The sequence below is a fragment of the Mastigoproctus giganteus genome, chromosome 6 (genome assembly GCF_048544385.1).
Source record: "Mastigoproctus giganteus isolate SK-2022 chromosome 6, ASM4854438v1, whole genome shotgun sequence".
NCBI classification, from domain to species: Eukaryota; Metazoa; Arthropoda; class Arachnida; order Uropygi; family Thelyphonidae; genus Mastigoproctus; species Mastigoproctus giganteus.
Window position 1 is genome coordinate 123,601,761 of NC_143580.1, and position 22,108 is coordinate 123,623,868.

General features: G+C 35.4%; 1 protein-coding gene across 1 annotated transcript in view; it reads right to left on the reverse strand.

Annotated features, from left to right (window-relative positions):
- The window catches only part of LOC150084555 (guanine nucleotide exchange factor for Rab-3A-like), a 160,312-nt gene that overhangs the window by 128,520 nt on the left and 9,684 nt on the right, over positions 1–22,108 (reverse strand). Inside the window, exon 2 of the mRNA XM_090376284.1 lies at positions 15,254–15,365. Within this exon, the coding sequence (XP_090232410.1) occupies positions 15,254–15,365 (112 nt within the window). The remainder of the gene's footprint in view (positions 1–15,253; positions 15,366–22,108) is intronic.

Below are 22,108 nucleotides of genomic sequence, written 5' to 3' on the forward strand. Positions count from 1 at the left end.
CTTTACCTACATCATTCTCCTTCCTGAACAACTCCTCATGCATGAATGTAGATGCAAAATACTCGTTTAGATTGTTAGCCACCTGAGCAGGATCCTCAACTGTTGAACCATCAATATCCAGTGGACCAATCTGATTCATCCCTTTCCTTCTCGAGTTAAAGTATGTAAAGAACTCCTTTCTGTTTTTCTTTGCATCCTTTGCCAAGGATTTTTCGTAGTCTGCCTTTGCCTGCCTAATCTCCTTTGTGACTTGGTTACAGACCAACTTATATCTATCATAGGCTTCCATGTCACCCATTAATTTGTATGTATCCCATGCATTTTTCTTCTCTGCCACATGTCTCATTAGTCCATCTGACAACCATTTAGGCCTAAACCTTGAACAATATTTCTTAGTTGGTATGTAAAGCCTGGTAGCCACCAAGATTAGTTCCTTGAATGCTTCCCATTTTGAGTTTGCAGTTGGTAACATCATCAGTTGGTCCCACTGTATAGAATTTAAATACTGTCTCAGACCATCATAGTCACCTTTACGAAAACAAAAACCCTTCCCTTTACCTCTGATGGTAGTTACCTCCTTGAGTAAATCCCACTTCAACACACTGTGATCACTGCCACCTAGTGGTTCATTTATCTGCAGGTTCTTAATGCATGAAGAATCACTACTGATAATCAGATCAAGAGTATTGCTCCCTCTTGTTGCCTCACAAACATGCTGATGTAGAAAACAATCATCCAATAAATCCACAAAAGCCTTGCTAGTGTGCGAGTGACCAACCCACAAATTCCAGTCAATATCTGGGAAATTAAAATCCCCCATTATAAGACTCTCTGATTTACTGGCCCACTCTATTTCCCTGTACAATATATTATTATACTAATCAGAGTCATTAGGCCTATAGCACACTCCTACTCTCAATTTTGATTTCCCTATGCTTATGTCACACCAAACTGACTCGACACTGCCCTGTCCATCGATGTCAACTGGCTTCACTTCCTTTGACTTTATGTGTTTCTTAATTAATAGCATAACCCCTCCTCCCCTCCTGTCCTGTCTATCCTTTCTATATACATTGTATTCCCCAAATTCCAGTTCCGCATTACTTATATCTGTGTGACACCACGTTTCTGATATCCCAACAATATCTGCCTTTGATGTTTTGAGCAATACCTCAAATTCATCAAATTTATTTACCAAACTCCTAGCATTGGTGTACACGCAGGTATACATGCACCTGTTTCTATTCTTAGCTACCCTAACACAACCCATGTGTTTACTTGTAACGCAATGACTACCAGCAGTCTCTGAAATATCCTGCATCTTGTTTTTCAGACTTCTGCTCATTTGAATAGAATAGAATTGAATAGAAGCAGTGCAAGAATCACTTCCACCTCTGCCAGTGGCTACTGTTAATCTATTAGTCCTTGTATCCCCCCCAACTAGCAGTTTTCCGACCCACCTAACACTGCCTCGACAGCATCAGCAAAAATTCTTGCACCCTTTCTATTTAAGTGTATCCCATCCCTGTAGAAGCAATCTCTCCTGTTAACAAGTACATTCCAGGCTGAAAAAAATTCTACCCCTTGAGCCTTGCACAATCCCTCCAGGGCCGAATTGATCGATAAGGCTCTCATCATATACTCCCTCCTATCGTGTCTGGGCAGAATTGCAGACACTTTCAAGTTCAACCCTAATTCACGGCTTTTTTTCAACAGTGACCTGTACTTGCTAAGTAATTCCGCCGGTCTCCTACTCTTAATATCATTAGTGCCAACGTGTACAACTATATCACCTTTTGTGCCCTTAAAAGATGATATCCGCTCTACAACGTCATCAACCTTTGCCCCTGGCAGACATACCCTGGTCCTATTCCACCTATCCTTTTTACAAAGCATGTTCCCCGTTTCCCTGACAATAGAGTCACCAACAACTACTAGTTCCTGTGGGACCAGCGCATTCTGCCTAGGGGGCTGCCCCTGTGTTGCCTGATGACCAAGTGCAAGCTCTGGCGTTGATGTGGGCAGCTGAGAGCTTGATGGGCCCCTCAATTTATTTCCTTCGAGGGCATCCACCCTGTCCTTCAAGGTCTCATAAAGGCCCATAACAACGCTGAGTTGTCGCCTGATTTCCTTGCACTCCTTACATCGTGCACACACAAAGACATCCCCCTTGGCAGTATCATGTCCCGTACCCGACTGCTCCGCAAACATCAAGCAAACAGTGCATTTTAATAGACTGTGATTCAGAGGGCAACTGCCCCCCTCAGTTCTCCCCTGAACCACAGCACTCCCATTAGCTTGAGCCTTTTGCTTTGCTGCTCTGGTCAGAGTCATGATTCCAATTTAATTCAATAAAATTTAAAACAAAAATTAAATCCTTAAGTTATATCCCAAAACAGTTATGTTATATATATATATATATATATATATATTTTTTTTTTTTTTTCGGTATCTAGTGTTCCCTTTATACAACTTCCGTATCACGTGTACCACTATAGTTATGTATTAATTATTTGTTACGATTAAGTCGTTATATATATTTATGGAGTTAAAAATACAATTCAATTGACAACAAAGTTTATCAAGATTAATAGATTTACTGAATAATTGACAATATTATATTATGCAGTATACTACACTAAGCTTATGCTATCATGTAAAAATGGCGGGAATTCACGAACGGTATTTCTACGGACTCGTAAGTATTGATTAGCTTCGAAATCTCACTATCCCAATTTAGAATAAACTAAGGATCCTGACTAGGTCTATAATCTACTTACAGAAGATAATTCGATATAACAATTGGTTAATAAATCGACTAAATTTGGTTAAAAGACCTCTCGTTCAATTTGTGACACGTGGATTTGATACCGTTACCGATACTAAGTAATATCTACGAAATATCTGTCTAAGTTAAACTTTAAACTAAGTATCGTAACCAGGAATATAAAGCCACTCCAGAAAATAAGTTAATATGACAATTTAAACTAATAAAGCAGAAAATAAATCAGGAAAAACTTCTCTGTTTGAAGAGCTTTAAGGAGCAATGTCTGCACAGGCTAACCTCGCACCCAGTCTGCTTAATAAATAATTGTCAATTGTGAATATTTTTAAAAATGGATCCATAATGCACAGTTAGATTCAATTAATTCCACATCTTTAGAGCTACTGAGCTTGACAAAAATTGCATTATCATGAGTTTTTAATATCCTAAAGTTTTAATAAAGTTTTATATCTTAATACCAAACTCAGCCAATATAATAGCTGCTCCCAACAGAGAAAATTCAAGAAACCAACAATTAAAATCCAACCTTTTCAGGTTCAAACAAATGGACAGAATGTTCCCCAATGCATTCCTTCACCTCCTAAATCATCACGACATTGATTGCAAAAGGTTACTCAACTCTGAAGGCTAAAGGAGTCAGATATCCGACAAAATGAAAAGAAATAAAAACAACAGCCTGCCTTCAACCCAGTAACTGCAACTGAAAGCCAAATGTGCTGTTCTGCAAAATTTTTATTAATTCATAAGTATAATTCTTATTCATTGTTAATGTTTATGTGAAATCTGCTTTTTATTCGATTATTTTATTTTATTTCCTTTGTATTATATTATCTACCCCTAGCTATGTGCTGTGATGGGCTTGCTCTATTTGTAATAAATGAATATTTATTTATTTATTTTAATATCTTAAAGTCTTGTTGACTTTAAGATAATTAAAATTTGATTTAACCTTAGAGAGAAGTAATTTTTTAATATCCCCCAATGAAAGAAATGTGGGAATTTGACAGGCTCTTATAACAAGCATGGGTGTATAGTTATTACACACCCAGGATGTGAAACAGCATCCTTCATAACATAGGTAAAAAGTGGAGCTGGTGTATACCCATTCCTGAAGTATTCCTGTTAATATCAGACTTATCCAAATCACTTTGACAGCAAAAGAACGTCTTATTAATTTCATTATTGGAATGCTTGACAGAATCTAGAGGTGAAAATCCATTTCACAGAATTCATAATTACGCTAGATATCTCTGTCTCCAAATGCCTATCATCAATACACACACTTAAGCAACTTATAGATTGATTCTAAGGCTGATTCTATTCTTCTTGCACAAATTGCAGAAATAGATGTTGGAGTGAGTTTTTAACTTCCTTATCTTCCACTTCCTTTGCTTGTGCAGTCAAACTTCGGTCATCCCATAAACTGAAAGAGTTTTCTTCTAATTTTCTTAAATTTATCAAAGCCGAACAACTTTTGAATACCCTTATACAAAGAGAACTCAAGTTCAGGCTGAGAATCCTCAATATAGTCCCACATATGATCAGTCATTTTATTTAACATGTGTAAACATCACCCCCCCCCCCCCCGAGATCTTTAGATCCAGTACAATCAAACCTTCCCATCATATAAAACATAACCAAATTCTCTATTTTGCACTCCTTTTCTTTATCTAATAAAGGTCCGCATTCCCTTCTTAGATAGCTATTTAACCTTAATATAAATCCTTACAAACCAAATCTGACTTAACTATAAATTCATTATCTGTCTTCATATAAATGAGAACCTAACTAATAGTAGTAATGGCAAATGATGCAAGAAAGCAAGCTGATATACCATCAGCCAAAAAATTTAAAAAAAAGTTCACCCATCTGTATCCTCAAAGAATTTGTCTAGTTCTCCTAGAATTTATTCACACCATACGCTTCCACAACAAATGATGGAAGCCTGTTCCAACAATCAACCACCCAAGCAAGTGGAAGAATACCACTAACGTTAAGTTTACTCAATCCAGAAGTAAGAGCAGCCTTTTGTTCCCTTCACCAGTCTGACTGCCCTTGTCTACACCCATTCCAGCAGATCTACATCCTTGCTAAAGTGAGGCCTCCACACCTGTATGCAGAACAATGGCGTGGCGTGACCATGGTCTTATACGAAGTGATAATCACCTCCTTATCCCCGCTATAAAAGTTTCTGTATATCATTAACAAAACCCCATGAGCTGACCTGACAGCATGTCTGCAATGCTCAGAGAATTTCATGTCTGACTGCACAATTACCACAGGTCTTTTTCATTGCGCTTCCATAGCCAGGTGGGAAGGAGCAGCAGTTCGTAGCACACGCTTCTTGATTAGACCGGGGTTCGAGCCCGTCACCACAAAATACGGAGGATGCGGAAAGGTTCAGAGAATGACCACCGCATATCCCGGAGCAATATGGCCTTAGTTGCTAATGCTCCTAAAAAAAAACCTAAAACAAACCAATACTTTGTCTCTTTTTCATTCTCCACTAACCTGAGTGTAGTACCACACAGTTGATAAGTTACTCTGGAGTTACTGCTACCCATGTGCAGTACCTTGCATTTGTCAATATTAAACTTCAACTGCCATTACTCAGCCCATTGACCCACTTTTCCTAGATCTTGTTGCAGTGTCTCGCCCTGATGGCTGTCGTTAATCACAGAGCCAACCTTTGTATCATCTGCAAACTTAGACATTAAGCCTGATATATACATTCATCAGTATCACTGATAAATATAAAAAAACAACAGTGGACCCAGCACTGAACCCTGGGGAACTCCACTGATAACCACCCCTGTCTTCTTCCACTTAACCATCACCATATATAGCAGTAACGTTCCCTTAATGCCATATTGCTCCAGTTTGTACCGAAGTCTTTTATGTGCAACACTATCAAAAGCCTACTTGAAATCCAAGTATATGATGTTAAAATTATTTTTTGCATCCAGTTCCTTGGTCACTGCATCATAGTAACCTATCAGATTGGTTAGACAAGACCACCCCTTAACAAATCCATGCTGTGACTGCAGTACAATTGCATGTTTGTCAAATGGACCTGAATTACTTCTTTAACCAGTGATTCCATTATTTTCCCTGGAACAGACGTTAAGCTAACAGGTCTGTAATTACTTATGTCACCTTTCGATCCTTTATGAATTGAATATATTCACACCTCTCTAGTCCACAGGTTCCCCCCTGGAATCCAAAGATGCTCTCATCATCATCATCAGCCATTTTCAATCCACTGCAGGATGAAGGCCTCTCCAGCAACTTTCCAGTTCCTACTGTTTTGAGCACTGGCCATCCATTTACTACCCAGAAACTCATGAATTTCATCTATCCATCTCCGCCTTTGTCTTCCAGGTTTTCTTCTAGCTCCTCTTGGGTACCATTCTGTTATTTTCTTAGTCTATCTGTCATCATGTCTTCGAGCTATGTGTCCTGCCCAAGACCATTTTAGTTCTTTAGTTTTGATAAGAATGTCCTTTACTTGAATTTGCTGCCTAATCCATGTGTTTCTCTTCTTATCTAACAGTCTGATTCCCAATATAATTAGTTCCATTCTTCGCTGTGTAGTTCTCAGCTTCTCTTCCATTCTTTTGGTGAGTGCCCAAGTTTCACTCCCATAAGTCATGGTGAGGAGTATACATTGGTTCATTATTTTACGTTTCAGAAAAACTGGGATATTGCTCTTCAGTATGTGACTATATTTCCTGAATGCTATCCATCCAAAATTTATTCTTCTCTTGTCTTTCAGCCATTTATCAGCTAATAACTACATTTTACAGCTAATAACTTGTCCCAGATAAGTATATGACTCCACCTTTTCAATTACTGCTCCTTCAATCATTATTTCTCTTTCTGTGGCATACTTGTTCATCATTACTTTTGTTTTAGCCATATTCATCTTTAGTCCAAAATCCTTACTAACTGTGCATAACTGATTAAGATTTTCCTCTAATTCTTTCGGATTTTGGCTTATGACCACAACGTCATCTGCAAATCATAAATGGTTTAGGTACTCTCCGTTCACATTGACTCTTTTCTGCGACCAGTCTAATCTTCTGAAAGCTTCCTCAAGGGCAGCGGTAAACGCCTTCGGAGATATTGTGTCTCCTTGTCGAACTCCTTTCTCGATTTTAAATTTCCTACTGTCTTTATCTAGTCTAATAAAGGAGGTAGCACTCTCATATATTTTCTTCAAAATCATAATATGTGGGGTATTTATGCCTTGTCTTTCCAGTGCTCGAAACATTGCCTTATGCTGTATGGAGTCAAATGCCTTTTCATAATCCACAAATGCCAAGCATAATGGTGTTTTATATTCATTTGCTTTCTCCATTAGCTGTGATATTACGTGAAGGTGATCCATAGTTGAGAATCCTGTCCTAAAGCCAGCTTGCTCTTTCGGTTGATTCTCATCAAGTATTCTTTCTAATCTGTTAGTAATGACCCTTGTGAACAACTTGTAGACGTGGGATAACAAGCTAATTGGTCTATAATTTCCAATTTCTGATTTATCTCCTTTCTTATGCAGCAAAACTATGATTGCATTATTCCACTGCTTAGGTGTCACACCTTTTCTAATGCACTTTGTGAAGAGTCTTGCCAGTTTTTGCGCTATGTCTCTTCCTCCCAATTTTAACAACTCTACAGTAACTTCATCTTCCCCCGGGGCTTTCTGATTCTTCATTTTCTTCAATGCATGTTCTACCTCATCAGGAAGAATATCGGGTATGTCGTATGTGTTGCTACTTTACAATCCATCTTCCCCACTGCTGGCATCATTCCCTCGCTCCTTGTATAATTCTCTATAGTAGTCTTCTGCTATTTGAATTATGCCTTCTCTGCTGTTTATAAGTACACCATCGCTATTCTTCAGTTTCAGTATCATTTGTCTTTCTGTATACCTGCTCATCAGGAAGAATATCGGGTATGTCGTATGTGTTGCTACTTTGCAATCCATCTTCCCCACTGCTGGCATCATTCCCTCGCTCCTTGTATAATTCTCTATAGTAGTCTTCTGCTATTTGAATTATGTTTTTTTTTTTTTTTTTGGTAGTTGTTGGCGCATAGGCTTCTGTGGCCATAATGCACCTCCCATGGTTTTTGCAGTACTTTGATCCAAGCCCGAGGCGGGAATCGAACCCGCGACCTTTGGGTTGCCAGGCAGGCACTTTACCCACCCGACTAGCCAGGTCGGCTTTTTTTTGAATTATGTCTTCTCTGCTGTTTATAAGTACACCATCGCTATTCTTCAGTTTCAGTATCATTTGTCTTTCTGTATACCTGCTCATGGCTGCTGATTTAAATCCTTTGTTTTCCTTTAATGCTTGTTCTACTTTTCTTGTGTTAAATTTTCTTATGTCCTCTCTGAGTCTCTTTCTAATGGCTTTGCCTAACTCAGTATACTCAATTTTTTCCTTGTTAGTGTTTATCTTGCTCTTCATTTTTCGCCTTTGGTTCATCATATCAAGTTTTTCTTGACTAATTTTTTCTTCTTTGGATTTCTTTTTCTCTATAGGTTTCAGAAAGTTGTAATATTCCTCATCGATATCTTGGTCCTGAGCAGTCTGCAGAAGCTCAAACTTGTTCTTAAGTTCCAGTGTATACTGCTTTTTCTTCTCTTCTGTTATCTCATAGACCTTTGTATTATTTACTTGAGTCAGTTTTTTCCTTTCCTTTCCTACATCTATATCAAGTGTACATCTTACCATTCTGTGATCACTTCCAACATTTACCTTATTCAGGAAGGTAACATCATTCACAATCATTCAGGACAGTAACATCATGTACATCATTCAGGACGGTAACATCATGCTCTCATAATTATGACTAAGGGTTTGCTTACCTCCTTTGCTACCTCCCTTAATATAATTGGATAAATTCCATCTGCCCCCAGGTGTATTTTTTTATGCCCACCTCAACAATTTCCCCTCTACATTAATTTCAGTTATCACAATGTCATTTGGCTCCCGGTTAGAGTTTGATAAACTTCTACCATCCCCTTCCCTAAAGAATTCCTCGTATGTGAATGTAGATGCAAAATATTTATTCAATTCAGCATTAGTAGAGGCATATGATGCAAGAAAGCAAGCTTATATAGCATCAGCCAAGAAAAAAAAAAACCTTCCCATTTCACCCATCCATTCACTCCAAATGTTTGTCTAGTTCTGCCTTGAATTTTCCCCTTCCTAAAATGAAGTTCCAAGTCTGGAACCTCATTTTAGGAAGGGGATGGTAGAAGTTTATCAGAATACTTGATAAACTTTAAGAATACTAAAATGAAAATACTAAATTTCCTAAAATGAAGTTCCAAGTCTGGAACCTCATTTTAGGAAGGATGTGGATATGTTGGAACAAGTTCAGAGAAGGTTAATGAGGGGAACAAAAGAGTACTTTCTGAGAAAGACCACTTCTGAAAATTGATGCATCTGGAAACTAGGCACCTGCAAAGAGAACTGATTGAGTTTAAGGCTCAACTGAGTAAGCTAAATACGAAGTAAGCTTATACAAAGTGATAATCACCTCCTTATCCCAGCTAGAAAAGTTTCTGAATATCATTGACAAAACCCCATGAGCTGACCTGGCAGCATGTCTGCACTGCACTGCACTGCTCTTACTCAAGCTGAGACAACACATATGGGGGATACAAATTTAAATTGATGAAGAAAGGTTGCTGGATATACAGGCAGTTCCCGCTTTACGAGTTCCCAGGTTTATGATTTTTTTTTTTTTTTTTTCAAGTATCAACTAAATTGAAAATATGAACATTAATTGCGAAAAAATGAATGTTAAACATTCATAAATACTGCATTTCAAACCATGCACGTAGCTATACAATACAATGCACCCCGCTTTACAATATTAATACGTTCCAGAGACACCATCATATCGTGAAAATATCGTAATGTGAACCCAATAACATGTTATAGTTATTCATTCCAAGACCTCGGAAGTTTAAATTTTTGCTATATAACTAAGCTATTTATCTCTCTAAAAGATCATTTTTATAATGTAAATTGTATTAGTTACCAATTAAAATCATTAAAACACACTACACTTTCATCATTATCATATCTTTTGTTATAAGAATCAATTTTGAACACCTTTGTGATATTTTTCTAAAACACATTTCTGGAGGTCACTACCATAAAGCAATAAAAACAATTTGCACTTTCTGGTTTATTGGACTTTTCTGTTAGTGAATCAATTATAAACGAGTAATAAACTCGATGTTATTGCATTTGGAAAAAAATACCGATAGCTGGAATTGTGTGGGTTTTTACGTTATTATGGTAATATGTGTTTCCCCTTCACTGCAATATTCAATCATATAAAAAACATAAATAAATTTTCAGAATCTTCTCTTCATTCTTTTTTTTAAGCATTGTAACCTTGTTACTCTGCACGAATCATGTTAGTTGCAATTTGTGCATGCAATTAAAAAATGCTTATGCATGCTATTGTGAAATTTATAAAGAAAAGAGAAGAGATTATCTTGGAAACAAATGCTTCTTGAAGCATTTCTGAAGAAGACAACTCCTTGTGCAACAAACCAACAATGAGTGCCGACCCATGAGTGTGCATTTAGTCGATGACTATGAATAAACATTCTTTAACATTTGTAAGTCATAAATAATTTCTTTAAATTATAATTTGCTTGATTTTACAGGCTATGTTTTCATTATTTGGATAAATCAATTATTATTTAAACATAAACTAATTAGCTAACTAATTTCATTGTTGAGAATGCAACCCCTGTTTTTAACATTATGTCTATGGGAAATAAATTCTAGGAACTAATTAACTTGTAAAGTTGGGAACTATCTGCAAGTGCAAAGCTTTGCTTTCAGCCAGAGTGTAGTTGACTATTGGAAAAACTTCAATCTGGTGTAATGGAAGTAGATAATTTGAATAAATTTAAAGAATTAGACAAATTACTAGAAGGACTGGACAGGTGATGTGGGAAGTTTATTTATTTTTTTGTTAATTGATGCTATATAAGTTTGCTTCCTTGCACCATTTGATAATACTATTACTATATATAAGTTTTGAAACCTATGCAATGAAATATACCATTTGATTTCTTATTAATGCTTCATTTACTTAAATACATATTTATATATACAGGCTCATTTAGTCTAAAAATGTCAAAGCAACCATTGTATGCAATACTCACTCTTGGATACATGTTTGGCAGCTTGTGTCACATCTCTGCATGATAAAACTATTGCATTATTATTATTTTTTAATTCTTTGAATAAAATGGTTTACACCGATGATGTTTTTTGATTAAACAGAGGACGAGGAACAACTTTCCCATTGAGGAAACAGTAGCTGATTAGGCAAAATTTTAATTTAGAAATTTTAAAAATCTGAAAGGCCAAATTCAAAAATTTCAACCCAAACTTGACAAACAAAAAAGGTCCAGAAAACAAACTGCCCAACCCTAAAAATAAGCAAAGCTAATCGACGTGTTTTAATCCAAACATGCATGCGTGCGTGTGTGTTTTAAAAAATGGCTATAGAGTTTTCAAAGGTAAAAAATAATAAAAATAAATAAAAATAATGAAACATGCACCCGGTATGAATAATTGTTTCACTAGGTATGTATGTGTCTACTACTTACTAATTTTTTAATTGGTTGTTTCTGGTCAAGTTTTATGTATAGAATTTAAAATCAATCATAAAAATTTCCTATCACATTTCAGTTTTAAGATATAGATAGATAACTGGATTCTGTACAAAGATATCGTTATTGTTTGAAATACAATTTTTAAACTTATTAACTTTTGGTTGGTTTTGTTTATTGGGCTAAAAGTTAAGCAAGTACATCATTACTGTTCTTGCAATATAGTATATTTTGATTTTGATGCACTTTTCCAGACAAGTCAGTATTTTTATTAATTTTATTACACCATTCAACTGTTCAATATATAGTGTATGATAAACTATGCTACAAGAACTCACCTTCTGTTCAAATTTACCAATTGCATTTACTGTTTTTAGGTTAATGCATTGTTAAATTGGAGAAGACAAAGCACAGAACTTGCATCAATCACCCAGACAACTTCTGCTATGTTTGTGGCCACTTAACCCCAAAAACTCAGAGGAAGAAAATATACAATATCGCAAAAGTTGCACATTCATTGTAGTTAGGCTGCAAGATCAGTGACCAAGAAAAAACAATTGGGATCCACATATCTGTTGTATTACTTGTACAATGAACTTAAGGCTGTGGTTATATGGAAAGCTGAGAGCATTACCTTTCGCCATCCCTATGGTGTAGCACTAGCCCAAGAATAATTTCGGCAACTGCTATTTCTGCATGACAAAAATAAAAAGGTATTTACAAAAAGAGCAAGCACTGCATCAAATATCCAAATATCCCATCAGCAATTAGGCCAGTGCCACACGGTAAAGAACTGCCAGTACCTGTGCCACCAAAATCTTGGGGTATTGGAAGTAGTGATGAAGGTACAGAAGAAATCATTTTACAAGATGTCACGGAACCATGTACTTCACATGATTTGGACTAAGAGCCAGAAAAAGAAAAGGCCCCACACTACATTGAACAAGAAGAATTAAGCGACTTGATCAGAGACTTGGGCTTACCCAAAGAGAAGGCTGAATTACTCGGATCCAGACTACAACAGTGGAACTTACTCGCCAAAGGTACAAACATTAAAATATACCATAAGCGAAATGAAGAGTTTCAAGATATTTTGCGATGGAAAACAACATGTGTGTCTGCAAAGACGTCCATTGGTCTTATGCATGAACTGAACACTGAGCACAATACCTCTGAATGGCGTTTGTTCATTGATGTGTCAAAGCTAAGCTAAGTTTGAAAGCAGTATTGCTTCATAATGGAAATACTTTACCATTGATTCCTCTTGTTCATGCTGTGGCCTGAAAGAAACTTACATTAGTATGTCCCAGATTCTTTCTGCTATACGTTACAATGACTATGGTTGGAATATTTGTAGTGATCTCAAAGTGATTGGACTGCTTATTGGGTTGCAAGGTGGTTTCACTAAATACTGTTGTTTCCTGTGTTTGTGGGATAGTCATGCAACAGCCAAACACTACGTCGTACAACACCGGGACAAGAGAGAGATGAATATATTCCCGGCAAAAGCAATGTAAAGTATGTTCCATTGGTTGATCCACAAAAGGTTTTTCTTCCCCCTTTACACTTCAAGCTTGGACTGATTAAGAATTTCACTACGGCATTGGATAAAGAAAGCAGAGGATTCATACATTTACTGAAAGTGTTTCCAAATTTATCTCATGCAAAGCTGAAGGAAGGAATTTTCATAGGTCCTCAAATAAGAAAGCTCCTAAAAGATGAAGAATTTCAAAGACACCTGAATGATGTTGAACTGGCTGCACAGAGATCTTTCAAGGCTGTGGTATATGGATTCCTCGGAAAGAGAAAAGAAGAGAATTATGAGCAACTGGTGTCAAACTTGATGAAATGTTACAAGAACATGAGGTGCCAAATGTCATTGAAAAAGTATTTCCTTCATTCCCATCTGGATTTCTTTGATGTCAGTGATGAACAAGGAGAGCACTTCCACCAGGATGTATCTGCAATGGAAAATCGATACCAAGGTCGCTGGGACTCTGCCATGATGGGAGATCACTGTTGGTTTCTTAAATGGGAAAGCAATCTGGAGTATAAAAGGAAATCATTGAGTGGGAAACATGTCTATGTAGCATATATTGTGTGTAATAATTACAACCATGTATGTTGATATAGTATAAAAACAAGGAATTTAAAAAATTCATATATCTTTTGATGTAGACATGACAGAAGTAAAAAATTGATATTTTCATAATCAGGACATTAATTTTGTTCAGAATAACCAACTTTCATTTCAAAGGTATGATGGAAAAAAAATTTTGTCGGATAGTGTAATCAGTTTATCATATGTAGTCAATGCTTTCTCTAATAATCAGTTTATCATAAGTGATTTCATTTAAAGATCACATTCAAACCTTGGAAAATCCCTATATACTGCCTGAGACTGCAAATCTAACCATATTAAAAAAGTCTTGATAATTTCCTTCTCATCAACAGCATTCAAAACTGGACTTTCCTTGAATCAGACTTGATTCCTGTTGTAAGCAACAAATCCACCCAGTCAAGAAGATTTCATTTCCATGACACTATTTAAAATTCAATTTCATGGGTTGGCAACCTGCAGCTTGCGAGCCGCATGCGGCTCTTTAACTTTTAGCCCACATGAAACACAATTTTGAAATGGAGTTAGAGAACTTAAAAATCAAGGACATGTGGAGTGCAAGACTAAAATGCCTTAAAACTGAAATTGGAGATTTGGAAAGGCAAAAGGCAGCCCTTGTAATTCTACACAAATGGACGGCAATAGATGAGTTGAAAAAGCAAGACCAAATTGTGTTCGATGAGTGGACTAGCTTACCAGACACGTATATAAATTTGAAAATACAATATTTGTGTTTGGACTTCCCTCAGTTTTTGGTTTGACGTATTTCTGACGGCAAATATTTTCAAACAAACTATATTAAAAATAAATCAATAAACCGTCTGAACAATGTGAGTCTCTCAGCATGTTTAAAGATGAAAATTACGGCATACTCGCCTGATGTTGAGAGACTCACTCAAGAAGTTCAGCAGCAAAAGTCACATTAATTCGTACCTAATTGGATGTTTGTTACATTTTTTTCAGTATTAATAAATAATATTTCAAAATATATATTTTTTTAATAAAACATCTTCTCACTCCATTCCATTTTTTAAACCCACCCCCCCAGCTTGGCTGAGGTGCAGCTCTTCAGATTTTCTCTTTTTTAAAATTGATCAAAAATGGCTCTTCACTCAAAAAAAGTTGCCGACTCCTGGCATACAGGCTATTATTACTTCTTTCATTGCTCTACTATCATTTTTAATTATTATTACTATTTTTAAGAAAGGAAGAAACAATTTGTCCAGAGAAGTGACCTATATTAATTAGTTACTTTGGACATAAAAAATTGTTTATAATGCTTCACTCTAATTTATATAAGATAATTTTATATATTTTTTTTATAATGCCATTCAATTTCAAGTAAAAATATAATTATATATGTAAGTTGCCACTTCCTTTCTAACACAGCAATAATAACAATAAAAGAACTGTAATGGTAATAAATAATAGTAAAAACAATTATTTAAGAATAAACAATTATTCAAATTTAAGAAAAGATATTTGCACATATTATATTATTAAAGATATAGTTCATTATATTACATTATATTATTAAAGATATAGTTCATTATATTACATTATATTATTAAAGATATAGTTCATTATATTACATTATATTATTAAAGATATAGTTCATTATATTACATTATATTACATTATATTATTAAAGATATAATTCATATTATAAGTAAAAGAGGAGAAAAGATATTTGTACCTTTTGTGCTTTGCACAATTCCAACTGCAATCGTGAAAAAGCAATATCTTTCACTTCTGCCAGACTGTGCTGCCGATAAGAATGTACTGTTTTAAGAGTTAATTCTTCTGCCCTAGGAATTTTTGAAACCCCAATGAATTTTTCAAAATGTTTTCAATGTAATTAAATTTAATCTTTAGTTAATTAGATAAAAAAACAAAGGGGGAGGAAACACAAACCACTTCAGATATCTGGATTCAATTGCGAAGATTTTAACTCATGCAAATCAATGTCAACAATGTTAAAGGAGAAACTCCTCTATTTGTAGTCCTAATGTTACCTTGTAAATGCAACATGCTCATGGAAATTAAGACCAAAATATCCAATACTGTCAAGAAAATAAAAACACAACATTTATCTTAAACTTCAGCATTACTATCCACAAAACTCCTCACAAATGTAATCCTATTAACACTCATTACAGCTGCGCAACAAAGAAAATATGATGATAAACCTATATTTCTGATGTGTACAGCAGGATTTCTTGAAGAAGAAACTAATTTAAGCCTATCAAAAAATATATAATAATAATAAATAAAAGAAAAATGTCCATGCTTTCCTCAAGTTGCACAAGTTTTGAGTTACACATTTCTTCACATATGCAAACTGCTTCTTAGAGATATTTTTTTAATTATACCAGGAATTTTGCTTAACATATCAACCACATATTCAAATAAAAATGTTTAGAATTACACAAATATTTTTATAACTGCACATCTGTACAGAACTCCACATTAAGAATAACACAGAATAACAGAAGACAATGTTAATTTAGTGACAACATGTTTATGCATGCACACAGTAACTTTATCCTTTGTTTTATGTGTTCTTAAATTGTATTGTACCCTTTGTATTAATCACTAGTTTAAAGCATTAGCAGTTCTAAGTGTTACAGCTCTTGTTAAAAGTAAAACTATTTTTGATTCCTCAGTTATTACTATGTTTAATACAGTATTTACAATTAGTATATAATACATTAAATGATTTTGTATGTAATTAAAAATGCTTATTAAGCATGAATATGAAAAAGTATACCTGTGAATAAGGAAACATTAAATAATATATTAATTACTAAATGATTAATGCACATTACTCAAGTGATGCCAGTAAATTAAAGCTACAATTGTCTTGCATCTTATTAAAATATAGGGTGTGCCATCAATTACACTCAAGTTTGATTTTAAAATAAACATTACTTGTGTAAGATTCAAATGATACACAAAAGTAAATTGCATTTTGAAAATTTATTTAGCTTCACTTACTGGTAAAAATTGTGGAATTAGCATTAGTAGAGGCATATGATGCAAGAAAGCAAGCTTATGCAGCATCAGCCAGAAAAAAAAAAAAAAAAAATTTTTTTCCACTTCACCCCTCCGTTTGTTCGAAATACCTGTCCACCTCAGCCTTAAATTTATTTAGGCTATCAACTTCCACAACAAGGGATGGAAGTCTGTTCCACCAACCAACTACCCGCTGGTTAAAGACAATTTCCGGACATCTATCCTACATCTGTCTTTCCTCAATTTGAATTTATGCCCTCTCAGGTGATTATTCTGAGCAAGAGGCAGAATCCCATCAGCATTGAGCATGCTCAAACCATTCAAGGCTTTATACACCTCTATCAGATCACCTTGCCGGTGCCTAGTCTCCAGACACTGTAATTTGCAAAACTTAAGCCTTTCTTCATAAGAGCAACCCTTTGTTCCATTCACTAAGTTATCTCAGATCTGTATCGGTATCTGAATAACATCATGCATTTTTTGTGATAACATACAGATTCAATCAAACAATATGTATAAAAAAACTGCAGCCATTATCAACCCACTGCAGGATGGAAGCCTCCTCAACAATTTATGCCGAGGGGAAATGGGCCATAATCTGCCATGCTGGTCCAGTGCGGGTTAGCAGATCGACCGTATTTAGCAGTGAGGGGCTTGAACCCCGGTCTACTCAAAGAACTTGAGCTACTGCACTCCCGCTCCTGATCACTCAGCTACAGTGGTCAAATACATAACTCTAGGGAAATAGCTGGTCAATGTTTTTGCTATCTATTGATCACATGTCATACTCTTTTTTTCAGCAGTTCAAATTTGCTCTGTATATATGGGTAAAACCAGGATTTCACCAAAATTTAGGTACAATAAATGAAGCACTAATATATATTAGCATGTTTTTATTTGAAGCAGCAGTACTTTTTAAAGTTGATTAGTCAAGTCTTGTGCTATCAGTAGTGGTGAATAGAGGCACTATCTATTATTATTAGTATTATTAGTAAATGAAGCAAGCTTAGACAGCATCAGCCAAAAAAAAAAAAAGAAAACAGAACACTGCCAACCTCATGTGTCCAACCCTTCTAATAATATGTCAAATTCTTCCTTAAATTCCCATTTATGTCCCATTGTATGCATTGTGTGAAAGAGTCAGAATATCACCATCATTTACTCAATCCATAAGAGGCTTTAAATACTTCAATCAGGTGTCCTCCCAAGTATTGCAATTTGCGAACTGAGACCTTTTTTCTCTTGACTAATCTGGCTGCACAGTTTAAAGAGATCATCTTTCTTAAATTGAAGAATTCAAACGTATGTAGTATTCAAGATGTTGCCTAACCATTGCTTTACACAACGGAATAATAATCTTGTCACTTCTGGCAAAGTTTCTGAATATCACTGACAGAACCCCATGAGCATTCTAGTAGCCTGTCTGCACTGCTCAGAGAACTTCATAGTGGTTGTTGTTATTTGGTTTTTAGGAGCATTAGCAACTAAGGCCATATTGCTCCAGGATATGCGGTGGTCATTCCCTGACCTTTCTGCATCCTCTGTATTTGGTGGTGACGGGCTCGAACCCCGGTCTAATCAAGAAGCGTGTGCTACGCACTACTGCTCCTTCCCACCTGGTTACGGAGGCACATACTTCACAGTGGATTGTACAATTACTGCAAGATAATTGTACAATCCAATTTCATTTTTCATCTTGGCATGTTACCACCTAATTATTATGTTATTCTGGGATTAATTTGCCCATATACAGCTTTTGCATTTACCAATGTTAAACCTCAATTGCCACTTCTTAATCCCCACCAGCCTAAGTTTTCTAGGTCTTACTGCAATAGCATATCCTGATTCCTCTCATTAAGCACCTTACCAACAGCTTTGTATTATATGCAAACTTAGACAATAAGCTCAATAAGGCTTCATCAATATCACTAATCAATAATGCAAAAAGTATCATCCCAGGGGCTCACATCTAGTGAGTATGGGCTTGGCACACCCAGGGTCCTGAGCTGGATATCATCATTCTTCTCTTTCTTGGTGATTCCTTTCTATTTCTCTCTCTCTCTCTCTCAGTGTAACTCAGAATTTTTTTTTTTTGGTCGGTGTAGCATAAGCCTCAGGCTTCCTTGCAACATATGGCTAATAATAATAATAATAAGTATAGGCAGGGCCCAGCACTGAACCCCTAGGGATGTGACTAATCACATTAGTCCAAGAAGAGCAATAAAAGAGCAACCATTAATAACCATCCTCTGGCTTGCGCAACTCAACCATCCCTTTATCTATAGCAGTAATTTGCCGCCAATACCACACTGCTCCAATCCGTACAGCAGTCTCGCATGGAATGGTGTCAAAAAGCTTTACTGATGTATAGGTCAAAATTATTTTTTGCTACAATAAATGCAGTAAAAAATAATTTTGACACCACTTATTTTTTACTCCAGTTCCTTTGTTACTGCATCACAGTAGCTAATCAGCTTAATCAGACAAGATATACTTAACAAATTGATGAGACAAAAATAAAATACAAAGCTATTTTATTTTTGGCTCCTTGCAAATAAAGAAAAGACATCATTATTTTTGTATATATACTAACTTCTTTAACACACTACCTCTTATTGCTTAGTCACTGGTGCCACAGCTCCTGCCTCCATGTGGAAGGGCTGGAATCATCACAACCAAAAAAAGATCAAAAAGAGATAATATTTCACCAGTCCTACCTGCTTACCGAATCATTCATTCATTGTCAATGAAACCTCTTAGTAGCTTATCTCCATTTCTTGTGCAGGAGAGCATAGTGACTGTAGCAGGTACTCCTAAAACAGTCAAATGACTCTGCTCAGGAGATCTATTTGTGGAAACATCTCATTCCAGCCATTCAAGCCAGCTACTGAAACAAACAAATTCAATAACAAAAATATAATAACCAAACAGGATGGTGTTCCTAGCCCCCACAAGGAACATTATTCTTAACTTCAGCACTGCAAATCTCCCTATGTCGGTGAAAGCTGGCTACCTTTCTTGTAAAGATCCATCCATACATTCCAAATCCACTTTGATATTTCAAATACCAGAAGTATTGGTATTCCAAACAGCATGTCAAGGTAAGGCGGCTATATGTCCCTTGTGTGGCTCAAATGATCATTCTCAATCTGAATGCACTGCTGTAACACCACTACGTTCAAATTGTCAGGGTGTTCATCCTGCATATTTCAAAGCTTGTGAGGTGTTGCTTGGTGAAAACAGAATTCTGTAGCTGTAGGAGGCCGTGTTTTTACAAATATTACTTTGTGTTTTACAAATAAATTAAATAGGCTTAGTGGCATTCAATAGCTTATTTTTTAAATTTAGCTAGTGATTTTGTAAGTCACTGCTCCTACCACTATTGTAGCGGTGTTTTAGGGAGGAATATTGTAGTGTAAACAGTAGCTCAGAAGGATAGTAAGGCTTGAATTGTAATAATTAAGTATTTTGAAGGATTTAATCACCTCTTGGGCATATATCCAGTGGTGGGATTCAGCCGGTTCGCACCAGTTCGGCAGAACCGATACCTAATTTTTTGTTGAGTTCGGCGAACTGGTTGTTAAAATGGTTGTTATAAACAGTTGTTATTAATTCAGCAAGAAATTTTCGTTTAGTATTGATAAAATGAATGTTCTGACTGATGTTTATCAATGGTATAAGCACAGTGTTTTGTTTATAAAAGTTTATGATATGACCACACATGGACAGAACCAGTAAAAATATTCAAATATATAGGCACATATCCGCTCCTGCTCTATAATATATTAAAATAAAACATTTTTAAAATTTTTTGCAGTAGCCCTTAAAAGGATGAAAAGGCAACAGAGTTTGACAGATCTTTTCAATAAGAAACCATAATCAGAATTAACCTTGGATGGTACAAAACAGTCACAAGCACAACCACTCCAACTTGAAGAAAGCAGGACATCAATTATTGAAATAAAAAACGACAACAACTCCAAAATTGAAAATAATCTTCCTGAATGCTGGACAGTGCAACAATATAACAATTTTAATACAGTTTACAGCCTGGCAAAAAGATGTAAACCGTTTTTAGACATAGAAGATGAGATAGAAGTGCAAATTAAAAATGGATTAGATATGGGAATAGGATTACATTCTCGTAAAACAACTGCTGTGAAAGTAGTTGATTTCATTGCAAAGGAAATTAAAAAAGAAACATTTAATAAAATTATTGAAAATAATCTGAAAATATGTTTGATTATTGACGAAGCTTCAACGATATCCTGCAAACCAGTTATTATACTTTTCTTAAAAGTTGAGGATTCAATTACATCACCAACAATTTTCATTGAACTAGTTGAATTGGAAAAACAAGATGCAGAGACAATATGTTCTTCAGTTATGGAAAGTTTAAATAATGTTGGGCTTACTAAGAATTACCTAGAAAAAAATTTAATAGGATTTTTCTCCGATGGTGCCAGCGCTATGCTTGGGAGAAAATCTGGAGTGAGCACTAGGATTGCAAAAGAGTTTCCAAACATAATAATATGGCACTGTTTAAATCATCGCCTCCATCTTATTTTAGATAATTCGATAAAGGAAATAAAGCAAGTAAATCATTTTAAAATATTTATTGATAAGATATATACTATTTTTCATCAATCCAATAAAAACCAAATTGAACTTTCCAAAATATCCGAACAATTTGGAATTGAAATTATAAAGATTGGAAGAGTTTTGGGACCAAGATGGGCTGCCTGTAGTTAAGGTCAACCCTAGCTGTGTGGCGCGCTTATCCAGCGCTACATCACTATTTTTATTCAAATAAAAAGTACTTAGGTATGGCTGCCTGTCTTGAAAATATATATTTTATAACTGATTTGGCAGTGATGATTGATATTTTAAACGAAATTTCTCTTCTTTCAGATGCACTGCAAGCAAGAAATATAGACATAATAAAGGCCGAAAAACTCGTGATAAGATCTATTAAGGCATTTCAAACGCTTGGAAAGGAAAAGGGTACATACGAAAAAAAAGTTGACGAATTAATTTCTTCAGAAACCTTCAAAAATATAAAATTTGTAGAAAATCATCGATTTGTCGGGCTTCCTCAGGAAAGACTTTTAGAAAACATCGTAACGAATTTGAAAAAAAAGACTAATGGATTGTGAACATTTAAAAGCAAGTTATAGCCAATTTCAAGATAGGAATAAATTACAATTTCTCAATTTTTTGGAGCCAGGTTACTGGAATATTGAAGAAGTACTAGTTCCATGGAAAGCAGCTGAAGAACAATTGCTCGTATTTAATGACATTTTTAATTACCAAATTGATATTAATGATTATCGAGATTTCGTGGAAAACGTTTTAAAAAATTCCCAGAATTATGCAATTCCTGAAAGTGTTCAAAGACCTAAAAATATTGTCAGAACAATTGTTGTAAGTTCAGCAGAAGCAGAAAGGGGTTTTTCAAAGATGAACATAATATTCAGAGAAGAGAAGTCACCTAACTCTTTTTAATATATCAAACACAATGACTATTAGTCTAATC